General features: G+C 37.1%; 1 protein-coding gene across 1 annotated transcript in view; it reads left to right on the forward strand.

Annotated features, from left to right (window-relative positions):
• Nucleotides 1-15539, forward strand: part of LOC150082099 (uncharacterized) — a 365646-nt gene that overhangs the window by 272695 nt on the left and 77412 nt on the right. Inside the window, exon 15 of the mRNA XM_090379102.1 lies at nt 9133-9512. Within this exon, the coding sequence (XP_090235228.1) occupies nt 9133-9512 (380 nt within the window). The remainder of the gene's footprint in view (nt 1-9132; nt 9513-15539) is intronic.

Consider the following 15539-nt stretch of genomic DNA (forward strand, 5'->3'; position numbering starts at 1 on the left):
GGAACAAACTTCCATCTGTCGTGGAAGTTGATAGGTTGAATAAATTTAAGGAGAAACTGGACAGGCAGTTGGAGAGAATGGTGTGATTTTTTTTTTTTTTGCTGATGCCGCATAAGCTCATACACTTGCTTTCTTGCATCACATGCCACTACTACTACTACTATTTCTTTTATGCTTAAATCAAATTTGCGAGTGCTGCATAAGCATTCAGGGAAATTCCGACTTGCGTAGAGTTCCGCGGAATGCCACCCTTATGTAAGTCGGGGAGTGGCTGTACATCACTTTGGCCATCTATAAATGACAAACTGAATTGTCCAGAGATTAAATTTGAAGCAACTAGTATCTAGTCCATACAGAAATAAAAGGCTTAAAAAAAAAAAAAAAAAAAAAGTCCAAAAGGGAATGACTAAAGGAAATTAGTTCCACAAATGTACAAGCATGTATTTAAGCATGGTTGACCATTGGCCAAAACATGTCACGGGGAATATTGTTAACATACTTTGTGATGCTTTTCTCAGAGCAGTCAGAAATAGAATATTACTTTTGTAAACTCTGCCTTATTGCATCCTTATAACCAGAAATCACAAGGATTAAGATTAAGAGAGGAGGTAGCAAAACATTACCAAAATGCTGGGGGGGATGTAATTATCATCTTGCATAAAAAGTTAGTATAGTATTAAAATGGCATAATGATGCAAGGAAGCAAACTTATCCCACATCTACCAAAAAAAAAAAAAAAACCCTCATTATTCACATTATTAAAAAGTGCCTAACAAATTCCTCCTTGAATTTTGCCAAACTATTCACCTCATCCACACTTGCAGGAAATTTATTCCAAAGTTCCGCAGCATGGTGTGCAAAGGTAATTCTTGAGATCTAGTCTACTGTTACTCCCTAAGATTTTGTAATTTTGCCCTCTGGATTCATGTGTCTCACCAGTGGGTAAGCAGACCACATCTGAGCCATTCCTTAGTATTATGCTTGACTCTTTATCAATCAAGTCCAAGTTTGCAAGTGATCAAGGCTCTGGTAAAAATTTAATGTATTGCTGAATAATAATAAATCTTGGTACAGGTAGGGTAAGTAACCCAGTTCAATGTACTTATCTTGATTTAACTAGCTTAACAGATCTAGATTTAATTTTATTTAGTATATTGTAATATTTAAATAATTCCAGTTTTAATTTTTACAAAAGTCTTTTTAATCATTGCTCTGTCTTTAAATAAAAACTGTATTTTAGTTTTTATTTAAAGGCTAATTGTGAAGTAGGGTATTGTATTGTAGGACACTTCATTAAGAGTATATAAGTATTATTACACTATTAATAATTGTTTTATCAATTGCAATGTGGTAGTTTGCAATCGAATTATGTTGTTTATATATTATTTTAACTAGAAATAGCAAGCATAACATATCATAGGATAGCATGTCTTAAAGAAATATGCTGTTGGTGAGTCAACTGAGAGTTACATCTGTTCCCCTCCACAAACTATCACTGTTTATTTCTAACTGTCCCTAGGTAATGGGGATATATTTCCATATCTACTAACACTCCAGATTTAAGATGAAAAATCTGCCTTCTCCATCTCTCTGTCGTAATATAGCTGTTGACAAAGAATTTCTCTGCATTTCTGCAAAACAAATATTAAAACTGGAATCTAAAAAAAACTGCAAATTTCTGTTTATTTTTCATTAACAAATTGCCCATCACTTATGCTAGCATATATATTGCAAAATGGAAATGCTGGACAATAGCATAGTACTTATATAATGATGAGCCAAAACATTATGACCAGCGAGTCATTATGCAGATCGAAGCAACTGCGGATGAACTACGACCCATGTGCACGGGTCGGGACACGATATAAAAAACACCTCATACTGAGCTCCATTAATCGGTGTTACTCTTGTTCTTCAGATGGGCAGCGGACTTAAGCGGGTTTGACAAAGACCAAATTGTAATGGCCAGACTACTGGGTTAAAGCATATCTGAAATGGTGCAGCTGACAGTCAGTCAGCCGTGGTTAGTACCTACCAAAAGTGGTCCAAGGAGGGGGAACCCACGAACTGCCGGCAAGGTGTTGGATGACACAGCTCATTGATGCTCGAGGTGAGCGAAGGCTCTCCTGGGTGGCACGCGGCAACAGACAGGTGACTGTAGCGCAACTCACTGGTGATGGGCGAAATGTGTTACAACACACGGTACATCGAACCCTGCTAAAAATGGGGTTGCATAGCCACAGGTTGCTACGAGTGCTCGTGCTAACCACAGTTCACTGGCGACAGCGCCTACAATGGGCATGCGAGCATCGAACTGGACTTTGAGTGATTGGAAGAAGGTCGTCTGGTCTGAGGAATCATATTTCCTGTTGCACCATGTGGACAGCCTGGTACATGTCATTTACCTAAGGAAGTTATGGCGCCTGGATGCACTCTGGGACGAAAACAAGCTGGCGGCGGCGGTGGTGTCATGCTTTGGGTGTGGTTCTGCTGGGAAGCCACACCCTGGGATACCCTGGGTCCAGTCATCAATGTGCCGAGCACTCTGATGTCTACCATCTATCTAAACATCATTGCTGACAAGTTACGCCCTTCCATGCAATGGTCTACCTCTCTGGCGGTGCCGTCTTTTAGCAAGGTAATGCGCAGTGTGGCATGCGCATTACCTTTTAGCAAGGTAATCAATCCGCTTGAACAATCCGCGCAGTGTGGCATGCGCATTACCTTTTAGCAAGGTAATGCGCATGCCACACTGCACGGATTGTTCAAGACTGGTTCTGAGGAAAACTTCCAGGTATAGCCCTGGCCTTCAAATTCCCCAGACATCAATCCCACGAGCATCTGTGGTTTTTTTTTTTATGGAAACCCCAAACACGAGAGTTATTAGAACCTATAGTACTTAGTACCGTGCTTGGGTTGCAGGTTGAGAAGACGAGACAAGATATTTGTTGACTTGAACTTCTGTAGACTGTAATTTTCAGAAAATGCATATGAAGGAAGGTTGTTCCAGAAAATGGCAGTTGAATGAATAAACGAGGAAGATGAAAAGTTGGTTCTTTGAGTTTGAAGTTGGATAGTAAATGGATGTTGTCCGGTTGTGGCATGTGTTCAGACTGTTTTGAAAGAGAAAGTGGGAATTATACAAGCCAATTCAGAAGAACAGTGCCCATCAAAGTATCTGTAGAAAAGGCATGCAGCAAAAACAATTTGCCTATAAGACAGCCAGTGGAGAGACTCAGTTAGAGATAAGTTATTAATTTCATTCAGAAGCCCTCTTCTGAATGAAATTTAGAAGCCTGAGAGAGGTTTTGGAGGCACCATCCCAGATGTGGGATCAATATTTCTTGGTAAGGCGAATTTGTGATTTGTACAGAGTGAACAGCTGTTTGAAGAAAAGTAATGCCGAGAGTGAAAAAGAAAACCAAGTTTTTTAGATGCAGAAGAAGCAATATTTGTAATGTGCTTGTGCCAAGAGAGATTAGAAGTCAGGGTAATCCCCAAAAGAGATATATCAACTTGACTAGAAATTCGAGTGTCACCAAAAGATAAGCATAGGAGCAGAAGAATCCATTTTGTGTGATATAAGACAAGACTGAGTTTTAGAAGGGTTGAAATCAACTAAGTTGTCTTTGCCCCACAGGAGAATTACTTGGAGATTGGCATTTAAGAAATTGGTAGCAGATATTCGAGAAGTTCAAGCTGATTGAGCAGGGCAAGGTTTCTGAAAATGGAAAATGGAGTGCAATGTGCTATCATCAGCAAAACTATGGATAGGATTTCCAGTCAATGGAAGAAGGTCATTAATATACAAGAGGAAAAGAGTGGGGGGAAAGAACTGATCCTTTGGGGACACTAGTGGAGAACTTAAAAGACAGAGAGCTATCTACCATCACCCTCAATGAGCGATCAGAGAGAAAACTGGATAACCAATTACAAAAAACATTTGGCAAACCATAAGATGGAAACTTGTTAAGAAGACCTTTATGCCAAACACGATCAAAAGCTTTTGAGATGTCAAGAGCAACTGCTTGTGTTTCACCAAACTTTTCCATTGAATTTGTCCATAAATGAGTAACATAAGCCAGAATATCACCAGTGGATCGACGCTGACAGAATCCATATTGGCGATCATTGATCAGATGGAAGGTTTCTAGGTATTTTAAGAGTTGGCGATTAATTGATTTCTTCATTCCTTTAGAAAGAGTAGAAGTAATTGCAATGATATGATAATTGGATGAGAGGGATTTGTCACCCTTTTTTGGAACTAGATGGATATGAGCAAATTTCCAAGCAGAAGGGAAAAACACCTTTGAAATAAGAAAGTGAATAAAAGTCGGCAAAGAACAGGAGTAAGTTCAGGAGCACAAGTTTTGAGAAAAAGTGGAGAAATACCATCAGGACCTGGAGCTTTCTTAGCATCAAGATTCATCAAAATCCTTCTGATATCCTTTTGACGGAAGACCACAGGAGGCATTGAATGGAGCGTGTTAGGAATGGTGGGAGGTGTTTTACCAAGATCATTAATACATGAGTTGGAATCAAAATGGGATGCTAGCAGATCAGCTTTATCCTTGGCTGAAGTGACAACAGAACCATCTGGTTTTGACAGAGGTGGGAGCATAGATGGGCAAACGTTGCAGCCAATAGCTTTGGCAACAGACCAAAATGCTCTTCTACCATTAGGGCAAGAAGCAAGTTTTCTATTCCTAGCCTGTTCAAAATCTAGTTTGGACTGATTAATAACCGCTTTACAATTGTTGCGAGCTTTGGTGTAGGCAGAAAACGAAACTGAAGAATTGGAATCAAGCCAGTTACAATATGCAACATTCTTCTCTTGAACAGCCTTAGCAGATTTATTCGAAAACCAAGGTTTAGATAAAGGACAAGATTTTAAAGTGGAGTGTGGGATAAAGGATTTCATTCCTACAAGAATAATTTCACTGACTGATCTGAGCATCAGAAGTTGACATCAGAAGTTTTGAAACAGTAATCCAACCAAGAAAAAGAAGAAAAGAAATCTTGAAAGTCATCCCATTTTGCATTCTTGTAATGCTAAATAACAAGAGGTTGGGAATAGCCATGAGATAAAGGCTCCATTGGAGAAGAGATAATCACCATGTTGTGATCTGAGGTGCCTGAAGGACCACTCACTTCAACCATATACTTAGAAGGGTTGTTTGCGAGAAAAAGATCAAGTGTGTTGGCTGTATGGTTAGGATTGTCCGGTATTCTTGTAGCTAAATGAACGATCTGTGCAAGGTCATTAGTAATTGCAAAAGCCTCAGCATCTCGACCAGCTGGGTCGGCGTGACTAGAAAACGGAAGCCAGCTAGAGTTGTGAACATTAAAATCACCAAGGAAAATGGCTTCACTGTTAGGAAAGTTGGACTGGATAAAGTCATATGCACAAGTACCACCTTTGAGGTGAAAAGAATCATACAGTGAATAATTTGGGCAACTGAGATGAGCAGTAGTTGAATCAACTGATAACTGAAATTCTGTCAGAAAAAGTACACGGAGTTTGGCAGACTGCAACTGGAAATGGACATCGTTGAGATTAGAATTGAGACCACATGTATTTGTGAAATGAACTAGGAAGTGTTTGGGAGGTTCAGATCTTTTTGCAGATAAGCTTACTGTATTAGTTTGACAATTCATAGTGTATTCGATAGTAAAAAAAAGTGGGGGGGGCATGTGTACGAGTTATGAAATTTTTGGATATGGCATACACATGGTAAGAATATGCCCAGATCCTTGACATAATATGGCCTTGACAATGCCCCCTGCATACGCACTACACCACTTATTAGTGCCTGGTAACACAGAGGGGTGGCATTCCTCCATGTGGTACAGGTGCCACACCTCGACCCCTGCTTATGTTGATTCACACCTGGGTGGTCACCCACAGTGTGCTTGTGCATGGGGGTTATACCCAGGATTACTAACAGTCCCACCATAGTGAGGTGCAAGCAGAGGAATTGGCTGTCACAGATCGCCCGGACTTCGCCGAAATCGGGTCCACTTGACTTGAGTGTCACCTGAATATCAGTTCCATCAGCATTTTAGACTCCCAGGTAGCAAGTACTGCTTGTTTGGCATATCTGAGAGAATGTCTGTGACAACCTCAAGAACCAAAGGTTTGTGTTGGAACAGCAACTCCGATCTGCATTATCTCGACCAAGGACCTTACAGGAGTTAAAAGGATCTGCTGGTTACGTGTTGGTATCAGATACCACAAGACACATTTAAAAATCTTATAGCGTCCATGCTTTGCCGGATATGAGTTGTTTTGACTGCACGTGGGGGACCAACATCATACTACGTTGGTGATCATAATGTTTCGGCTCATCAGTGTATGTTACAATACTAATTAACATTGTCTTTCAATAAGAAGACATATGCACAATTTTCCATGTATTATAAAATCTGAAAAAGGTAAAACATTTGCCCTGTGTGTTGTATGTAGATGTGATTTTTTAATTTCAAGCAGCAGGAAACACAACGTAATCAGACATTTGCAAACAGTTATAATAAATTAGATGAGTTCAGATATGTCCTCGTAATTAATTATGAGGGCAAATATATCAGTAGAAACTCCCTTGAATTGGAGAAGTGCCAGTGTATTGCACTATGTAAAGGCAGTTTTAAGGGTTAAGTGGGTAACTGTTAACCAGCCAGTCTGACTTCAGTGGTAGGGAAAATCATGAAATAAATGATCGAGATTGTGGTACAGGATCATTTGGATAGAAATGGAATTATGAAGGAAAACATAGCATGGTTTTGTAAAGGGGGAAAAAATCATGTTTATCTAACCTCCTCATCATCTATCATCATTCCGCTATTCCACGGGTTGACATATGAAGCCTAACCACCATGCTCTGTCCATGTACTTCTCTTCGTCATTGATTTCACTCCAATTTCCTGCCCTCTTAATGACATCGGCCTTTGTCATGTCCTGCCACCTCATCCTTGGTCTTTTGTTCCTTAATTGTAAATCACACATTCTTCTTGGCAAATGCCTCTCGTTCATCCTCTTGACATGTTTAAACCACTTCAAACAGGACTTTTCAATCCTATTCTGGAGTTTTTCAACCTGAATTCTCTCCCTAATCACATCATTCCTGATTTTGTTGCATCTTGTCTTTCTGGCTGTGCTCCTCACAAATCTCATTTCTGCCCCCTGCATTCTGCTTTCATCCATTTTCCTCATAGTCCAAGTTTTAGATGTATACATCACAATTGGTACATAATAGTTCTGATGTATAGCCTTCTTATACTTCAGTGGTAAATTCCTGTTCCAGATCAGATCTCTGCATATAGAAATTCCCGCCGCTTATATCCTTCTACTTATTTCTTCATCTGTCATTCCAGTCTTTTTAATGGTGCTTCCTAGATACTTCAAGTTGTTAACCATTTTGAGCTTTTTCCCTACCATTGTAATGTATCCGTCAGGCTCGCCACTCCTCTTTTGAACCATTACTTCACTTTTTTCCTGACTGAAAACCAGTCCAAATTCACTGGCCAAACTATCCCACATATCAACTTGCCATTGCACTTGTTCTCTGCTCTCTCCCCATATGCAAAAGTCATCTGCAAAGAGCATGACTTTCATCTGGTCCTGTCCAAGTTGTTCTGCCACTCTACATTGCACATCATTCATGATAACTATGAACAGTAGTAGTGACAGGACACCTCCTTGCCTCAAACCTGATGTTATTTCGAAGCTCTCCGTCAACTCCATCACTGTTCTTACTTTGCTCACTGTATTGGTGTACATATTCTCAGTTCTCTCCACAAGATGGTCCTCTGTCCTCAAGTTCCTCAAAACTTCCCACACTTTCTCTCTCTTCATGGCATCAAACACTTTATGTCCAAAAATGCCATCCATAATTCTTTATTGTTTTCATAACATTTTTCCATTAGTTGCCTGATGGAGAAAATTAGATCCACCATCGATCTGCTAGGCCTAAAGTCATACTGTTCCTCGGCCGTCCTATTTTTAATTGTTCCTCTTATCTTCTGCTCTAACATTCTCTCACACAGCTTACTCACATGTGATGTCAGTGTGATGCCTCTATAATTTGAACACTTCTTCCTGTTCCCCTTCTTGAACAACAGGATGATCAAACCTTTCCAGTCCTTCAGCACCTGTCTCTCATCCCAGATCTTTTGGAACAGTCTGTATGTCCACGCTATCCCTGCCTTGCCTGTAGCCTTCAGCATCTCTCCGTTTATCTCAACTTTACCAGCAGACTTACCTGTCTTGATGTATTTCTATGCCTGCACTACACCATTCCACGTCAAGTCTGTCTGGTCTCTTTCCGTATCTTCTTTTTCATCTCCTCTTTTATGATCAACCTGCCTTTGTCCCTTTTGTTGGCTGTCCTGCATGTTCAACAGATTTTCAAAATACTTCTTCCATGTTTCTCTTATCTCTTCATCCTTGGTTATTAGATTCTCGTTCTTGTCCATCAAGTATGTGCTCTTCTCCTATTCCTCACCATACCATACAGCATCTTTTTATTGCCACCGATAATTTGTTGTAGGGTTTCACTCCATTCTTCCAACCACAGTCTTCTCTCATCGTTAACCTCTTGTATCCTCTTGGCCTCTCTCTCTTCACTGTTTCATATCTCTCTTTATTCTCATCATTTCTGTTCTGTTCTGGAAGTAGGTCGTGAATGCATTATTTTTATTTTTCACAGCCTCTCTCGTCCTCTCATTCCACCATGGGATTTCTTTCCATCTTCTTCTATTGCGTGTCCTTCTGCATACCTGCTCTGTCAGTCCTACTATGTAGTCTTTGAATGTTTTCCATTCTGATTCCAAGTCTGCAACATTATCTTTTTTTCAAAACTAGCTGATTTGTATAGAAATCTACAGACAGAAAAATCCTAAGTAAGCTAATATTTGAAAACATACTGTACATTCCTATGTCTATATTTTAATTGAAAATGTGTATGTCGTCAGTGAAATACAATTTCTATACAGTATGGACAAATACACACCTCCTATTTTTTCCAAAAAATTTCCTGTTTTTTTTTATATATGATTGACTCTTGTCTTCCCCCTTTTTGAAAAATTAGCCTTTAAATAGTTCTTTGAATTTCACTAAATTTTTTTCTTTTATAGGCAAGTTTTTCCAGGTGCTTTTCCTCATCAGCGCCCACGACTCCCATTATTCAGGCCACCCTGGTTTGGTGCTCCACATCGAGAAAGAGAGCCTAGGATGGGTTTCCTTCCAAGAAGAGGTTTTATTCCTCCAAGACTGGATATACCTCCACCACCGATTAGACCTGATGGGCCACTTTTACAACGTCCTCCATTCCCTATGTCTAATGTTTCTTCAAATGAAACACCTTCAAGTTGTCCAAGCATCATTACAAATACAGCTCTTCCACTTCCTCCTTTACCACCTCCACTTCTCCATCCTGCATTTCCACAAATTCCATTTTCTGGACCGGATAGTAATGCAGACCATATATCACAACAAGTCACTGCCACTGAACAAGGTTAGTATTTAAAAAAGTATAATTAGTTTTTCATGTACATTATGGATAATAGTATGCATTATGATCGCATCATTTTCATAATAATAAAAAAAAAAAATTCTATGCTATTTGTTTATAATGCAGCACTCAATTTTGACATATCTCCCCCCCCCCCCTCATTTTCTACAGATGATTCTTTGTCCGAAATTTTGATTTAACTCATAAACTCAAATTACTGTTTTCTGTATCACTCTAATTGGAAAAGGTTTTCAAACTTAAAATATATCCTTACTGACTGGTTCTGTGACCACATTTCTCTTCTGAATGAAAATTCTGTAACACATGATATAGAAGACACTTAAGAATATATTAGCAGTCACTTGTATATATGCAAAATTGCTTTATTGTGGCCAAAATTATGTTTAATCAAACATTTTTTACTCAGAGATTCTTTCTCGTAGAAAATTTTAGTTCTGTTGATTTTTGAAAAGTTTGATTTTCTATATCATTTGGTCAGAATAAAGTACTTTCACGGTTTAGTATTAGTGTGAGTGTATAATTTCTGCAAAATTCCTAAGTTTATTCTTCTGGCAGCATTATTTTGAATTACTTTCAACTCATTCAAGCATTATTGCAAATACAGTTCTTCAATCCCTTCTTTATGAACTCTACTTCTCCATCCTTTCCAGTCTTATAAAGTTTTTAAAGAAAGTGCCTATACAGGTAACCCTTGCTTAACGCTGATAATTCGTTCCGGAAAAACAGAGCGCCAAGGGAATCCGCGCTAAGCGAGCGCCGCATTCCCATAAAGTAACATATGTATTTGTAAGTTGCGGTCGGTGCCATAGGATATTTCCTAATCAATAATAAACGGTAGTGAAAAGATGCACAAATGTCGGTCAAAATATTTAATATTAAACTATTTGTACATATGAAATATTCTGCATTACATACATATATAATTATGTGGTAACTACTTATGTATCAAAATTAAACTTAAAATTCCAATTAAAGTCATGAATTTAATTGATCTAAATTGATTTAATCATTAAAAATGTGTCGATTTTGGGTTGTACTTTGGCCCTCTTCCTGGTAAACTAAAAAGGGTTTTCATTTTAAATCTCCCGCAGCGTTACCACCCAACAATAAAGTCAACCGATCCTTTGCTGCTTTGAAACCTGACATGTTTTTTTGTTCTTTCAATATGAAACTTCTTTTAGGCATTCATTTTCAAAAAAGTCCTGCTTCATCTATGTTAAAAACTTGTTGAGAAGTATAACACATAATACTCCTCTTCAATGATTTTAACAAGTTATTTTTTGAAAGTTTCGGCTCCTTGATCTGCACTTGCGGCTTCTCCCTGGATTTTAAATCTATTCAACCAGCCCTTACTAGTTTTAAATGGTCCCATATTTTGTTTTTTTTTTTTAGGTGAGTTTTCTTCAGGTCATCATACAGGCTAATATCTAACTAATATAGACTAATATCTAACTTAACTGAATTCTTCAATAAAATTAGTTAGTGTTTCCATTTCAATCCTAATAGCTGGCCTAGCCCTAGTTGCTTACAGTGGAACAGCTGTCTTTCCCACTGCTAAAATTAATTCTTTATTTTTTTAATTGTTCTTACAGTTAAACTTGCCAGTCCTAAATCATGGCATACATCTGCTTGTTGTTGACCGGAATCGATTTGCTTCAAAACGTTTAATTTAATTTTCAAATTCAGTCTTTTTCTTACATTTATAGTCTTCGTACTGCGTACAGACATTGCTTTTTCATTCTTATCCTCCATTATTAACTCTTCGAAAATGTAACTGCATTGGTTGCATTAATTATGATACGATGTTCGAGTAAACTGTCCGTTACGCACGATGTCTAATACTGTACTGAGTGATGACTAGACTTCGGATAAATGTATATAACGCAAATATTACAAGCAATATACTTGATCATTTTTTAAAATGTTGATCTCGGAACTGCATAACAAGTCACTGTACTGCAATTAAATTAGCATGCGAGAAAATTTTACTGAGCGTGGGAAACGTTTTAATGCTGTTCTGGTATTCATTTTCAAGCTATCGACCCCATCAAATGAAACGATTTTGTTAAATATGCCAAAGATGCAATCTGTAAAAGAGCGTTATAGTGATCTGTGATGGCGTTATAGTCAGATACGGGTTATAATATAAGAACAGCGTTATAGAAATCAGCATAAAGCGAACCGCGTTATAACGGGGCCTGCTGTATACATATACAGTCCTGCATAAACTTTTCTCTGCTTTACACAAAAAAAAAAAAATCTCTAAAGATGTGTATATCATTTTATATTCATATATTTTGTTGCCGAGGAGCAGGGCATTTCATACAGGATTATGTATTAGTCACACTCTGGAAGGAAGCCTAGGCCTCCTCGTATAAGTAGGAAAATAACAATCAACTGTAACCTTTGAATTTTTCCATACTGTTAGCCTGAAATACTGCAATACCAAAAAAGGATTGACTTTATTAATATTACAGAGACTTGGCTTAATGAATTTACTGACGTTTTGTCGATTATTTCTTATTTTAATTGCAAAGTTTTTTTATCTCTTCATTCTGGTGTTTGGGTATTGTGTTGTTAATCGTGTTTTAGGCATTCTTTTTTAGTTCTCTAAAACTTTTAGTTTAATATGTTTGACTTTGAAGCTGTTACATTGTAATGTCTTGTAAATTTGGTTTGGGTACTTATTTTGTTATCAGTTGCCCTCCTCTGGTTTCTTCATTTGAACTTGATTGATCGGATTTATTGTACTATTTATCCTGTCAACAGCACAATTTAATAGGTAAGTATTTTAATTTTAGTCAAAATATTGCACCACCTCTGATAAGTGGTATTCAAAAACAACTCTGAGAGGTAGAACTCGTAGAGCTCCACCTCCATGGGATTGAGGAGGCTTGATAACGTTTTTTTTTTTTTTTTCCAAACTGTGATCTCTCTCTCTCTCTCAGGCAGCACTTTTAGTATCTGTGGTATTTGAGTTTGATTGTGCTGCTCTTGTACCTGAAGCAAGGTAATTTCCTTTCTGCTATTATCTCAGTGGCTAGAACACAGGAAGTTTTCTCACTGAGATATATTCAGTTATTTATAGAAATTTTTCTTTTTCTTGACTCTCCAGTCACTTTAGAAAACCTTGGTTTTGGCCTATTTGATAGTGGGTCTCTCTCTCTCTCTCTCTCTCTCTCTCTCTCTCAGAGATGTCATCACAAGTTTATCATATTTTGTTGTTTAGTAAGCCCTAGCAAAATAAACAAAGAGCTTATTGAATAGCCCAGCATTAAACTAAATTTTGAAGTTTTGATATGAATTCTGTTGAGAATTTTTCACAAATGAAACCATTTCCTCTATGGAACAACAATTTAATCAATCTTTCACTTCAGTTACAGCTGTTAAAGATGATAATGACATATTAATTAGAAATATACCAAATGATTATTGTATTTGCCAAGCCCATACGGTGCACAATTTTTTCCTGAAAAATGTTGTTACCAAAAATTCTCCTGCATTTTATGGTCCTAACATATACTACATTGCATGTAGTGTTTCTTTTCCTTTCATTTCTCTTCTCTTCTCTTCTGTTGGATCAGGTTGTATATTGCAGGAGTAGCACATCTACCAGTGTGGGGGAAAAAATAAATAAAATAACATAAAAATCATCATTGAATACAGTCAGTTCTGCTGTAACGCGATACATGTGTTCCTAAATATCTCAGTGTTATGGTATTTCACACATTAAAAACAACAGGTTTTATAGGAAAAATAGGGATGGGGCAGAGCACTCAAAAAAAATGTTCAGTCTGGTAAGTAAAACACTAAAAAAAGTTATAAATTCAATAAAATTGCTAACACAGGTTTAAATATCCTAAATTTCTAATAAATAAATAAATATTACAGTAAATAAGCACTGTAATATATACATACTAATTGATATTTCTGTTCACTAACTTTTTTTTTTCAGATGTAAAATTTAAAACAGTAAAAAAGATAAGCAATCAATAACAATGAACACGGCACGCACATTAGCACAAGTAAAATATGGAATAAAAAGTACGATGTTTAAAAAATAGGAGTGAAGACAAGATTCTGAAAATTTATTTGTTTTTTATGATTGAAGATTTCATGGAAGGGGAAACACATTTCACCATAATAGCGTAAAAACCCACAGAATCCCAGCTATCTGTATTATCGCAAATGCAATAAGATTGAGTTTACTACCCCGTTTTAATTAGATTTCACTAACAGAAAAGCCCAATATACTGCGAACTGCAAATTGTTTTTATTGTTTTATGGTAGTGACCTCCAGAAATGTGCTCCTCCGCTCACGCTATCCCACCTCATGAAATTTCTGTTCGAACAGAAAAATGTGAGCTCCTGAAAACATGAGTCAATCTACAATATCACCTGTTATCTTGTGAATATAAAATCTTTCTTTAAACTCGTGCGCCACTGTTTTCCACTAGGGTGTATCACTAACCGGTTTCCCACTAGGACAGCGAATGAAAACAGTGTATCTCTGACCAGTATACAGTAAACTGCAGTAAATGGGAAATATAGCTCTCACACATTTGACATATTTTTTAAGCTTTGTAAACCTGTATGTATTGCTGCACAGCTTGCTACGTTCAGCTTGGCTCCTTGGTTTTCTTGGTTCAGCTTGGTTTTGCATTCACCTGGTGTTGCTAGCAGATGAAATTACACACGAGCCAACACGAAAATTGTGTTACACTCACATTGTTCTCTAATATATCAGTCACATTAGCAAATTCGCATGCGAAAATGCACATTATAGCAGAACTGACTATATACAATTTAAATCCGCTTTTATTGCCAAAAATTATATATATTTTGACGTGATGTGAACAATATGGTTCATATCGCTTTTTAGCAATAATTTAATGGTTGTAAGTTATCAGTGATTTCCTCATTACATAAGGATAAACATTTATTTGCTAATTTATATTAAATTTATTTTATTACAAGCACTTAGCATATGGAGTAATTTGTTTATGTAGTTAACAAAAACGCGTGGTGGCAAAAATTGGTAGTGAAGGGCTAGTGATTCCAATAGCTTATGGATATGAACCATATTGTTCACATCATGCAGTGCACTTTCAACATGATATTGGAACCCTGCAGGAAAAGGCTGGTCATCCATGATTGTTGCTTAGCAAATCCGAGTGAGATCTTACATGTTCTCACTAGAACTTGTTCTTTATTTTCATTAAAAAAATAATAAAATAATACCCATAACTCCTGGAAAACTTATTCTGAAAAGGATTACAAGAAATTACTGTACCTCTGCCTTGCCTTCAGTATATGAAACACAGTTCTCCACCTCCCCCCCCTCCCCAAATTCATATTGCCAAGATCTGTGTGTGCAACAATAAGCAGTGCAATAGTCATTCCAAATTACCAGTATTAATAATCAGTTAATTGACCTTATCCATGACCTTCAAAAATCAGTGAGCCATCAGTGCAAAGAGAAAAACATCTCTTTAGTAGTTCATGTTTCTGTGTTTCACGTGGAACAGTAGTTTGTTATAAATTTGTGGACTTGAAAATATGGGTACAAGACAGAAGGGGTTTTCAAACTCTGTTCACTTCAAATTGAAAGTATTAAATTGTGCTGAAGGACATGGAAACAGGACAGCTGAGAAACATTTCTTCCCTCCTTCTCCAACCAAGAAAATGATACCTCTACTTGTGAATTTGTGTTTCAAAATATATGCAATAAAAAATTTTTTTCCAAAATTCTCCTAAAATCTGGGCACATCTTATGGTCGAGTTCAGCTTATTGTGAGGCAAGCATGTAAATAAATCATACTCTCAGATATGTCAAAATAAATCTACTAGCCAAGCTTTAGTATTGATAGAAGGTCATCAAATTATTGTGAAATAAACTTTTTTAACACTACAGAGTAAACATAAATTACAATCTTGGCTTATAAATCTGAATATTTGATGTTAAGAATAAAACCTGATGTTATTGCAAATAATATACAGAATTATTCT

The sequence above is a fragment of the Mastigoproctus giganteus genome, chromosome 8, assembly GCF_048544385.1.
Source record: "Mastigoproctus giganteus isolate SK-2022 chromosome 8, ASM4854438v1, whole genome shotgun sequence".
NCBI classification, from domain to species: domain Eukaryota; kingdom Metazoa; phylum Arthropoda; class Arachnida; order Uropygi; family Thelyphonidae; genus Mastigoproctus; species Mastigoproctus giganteus.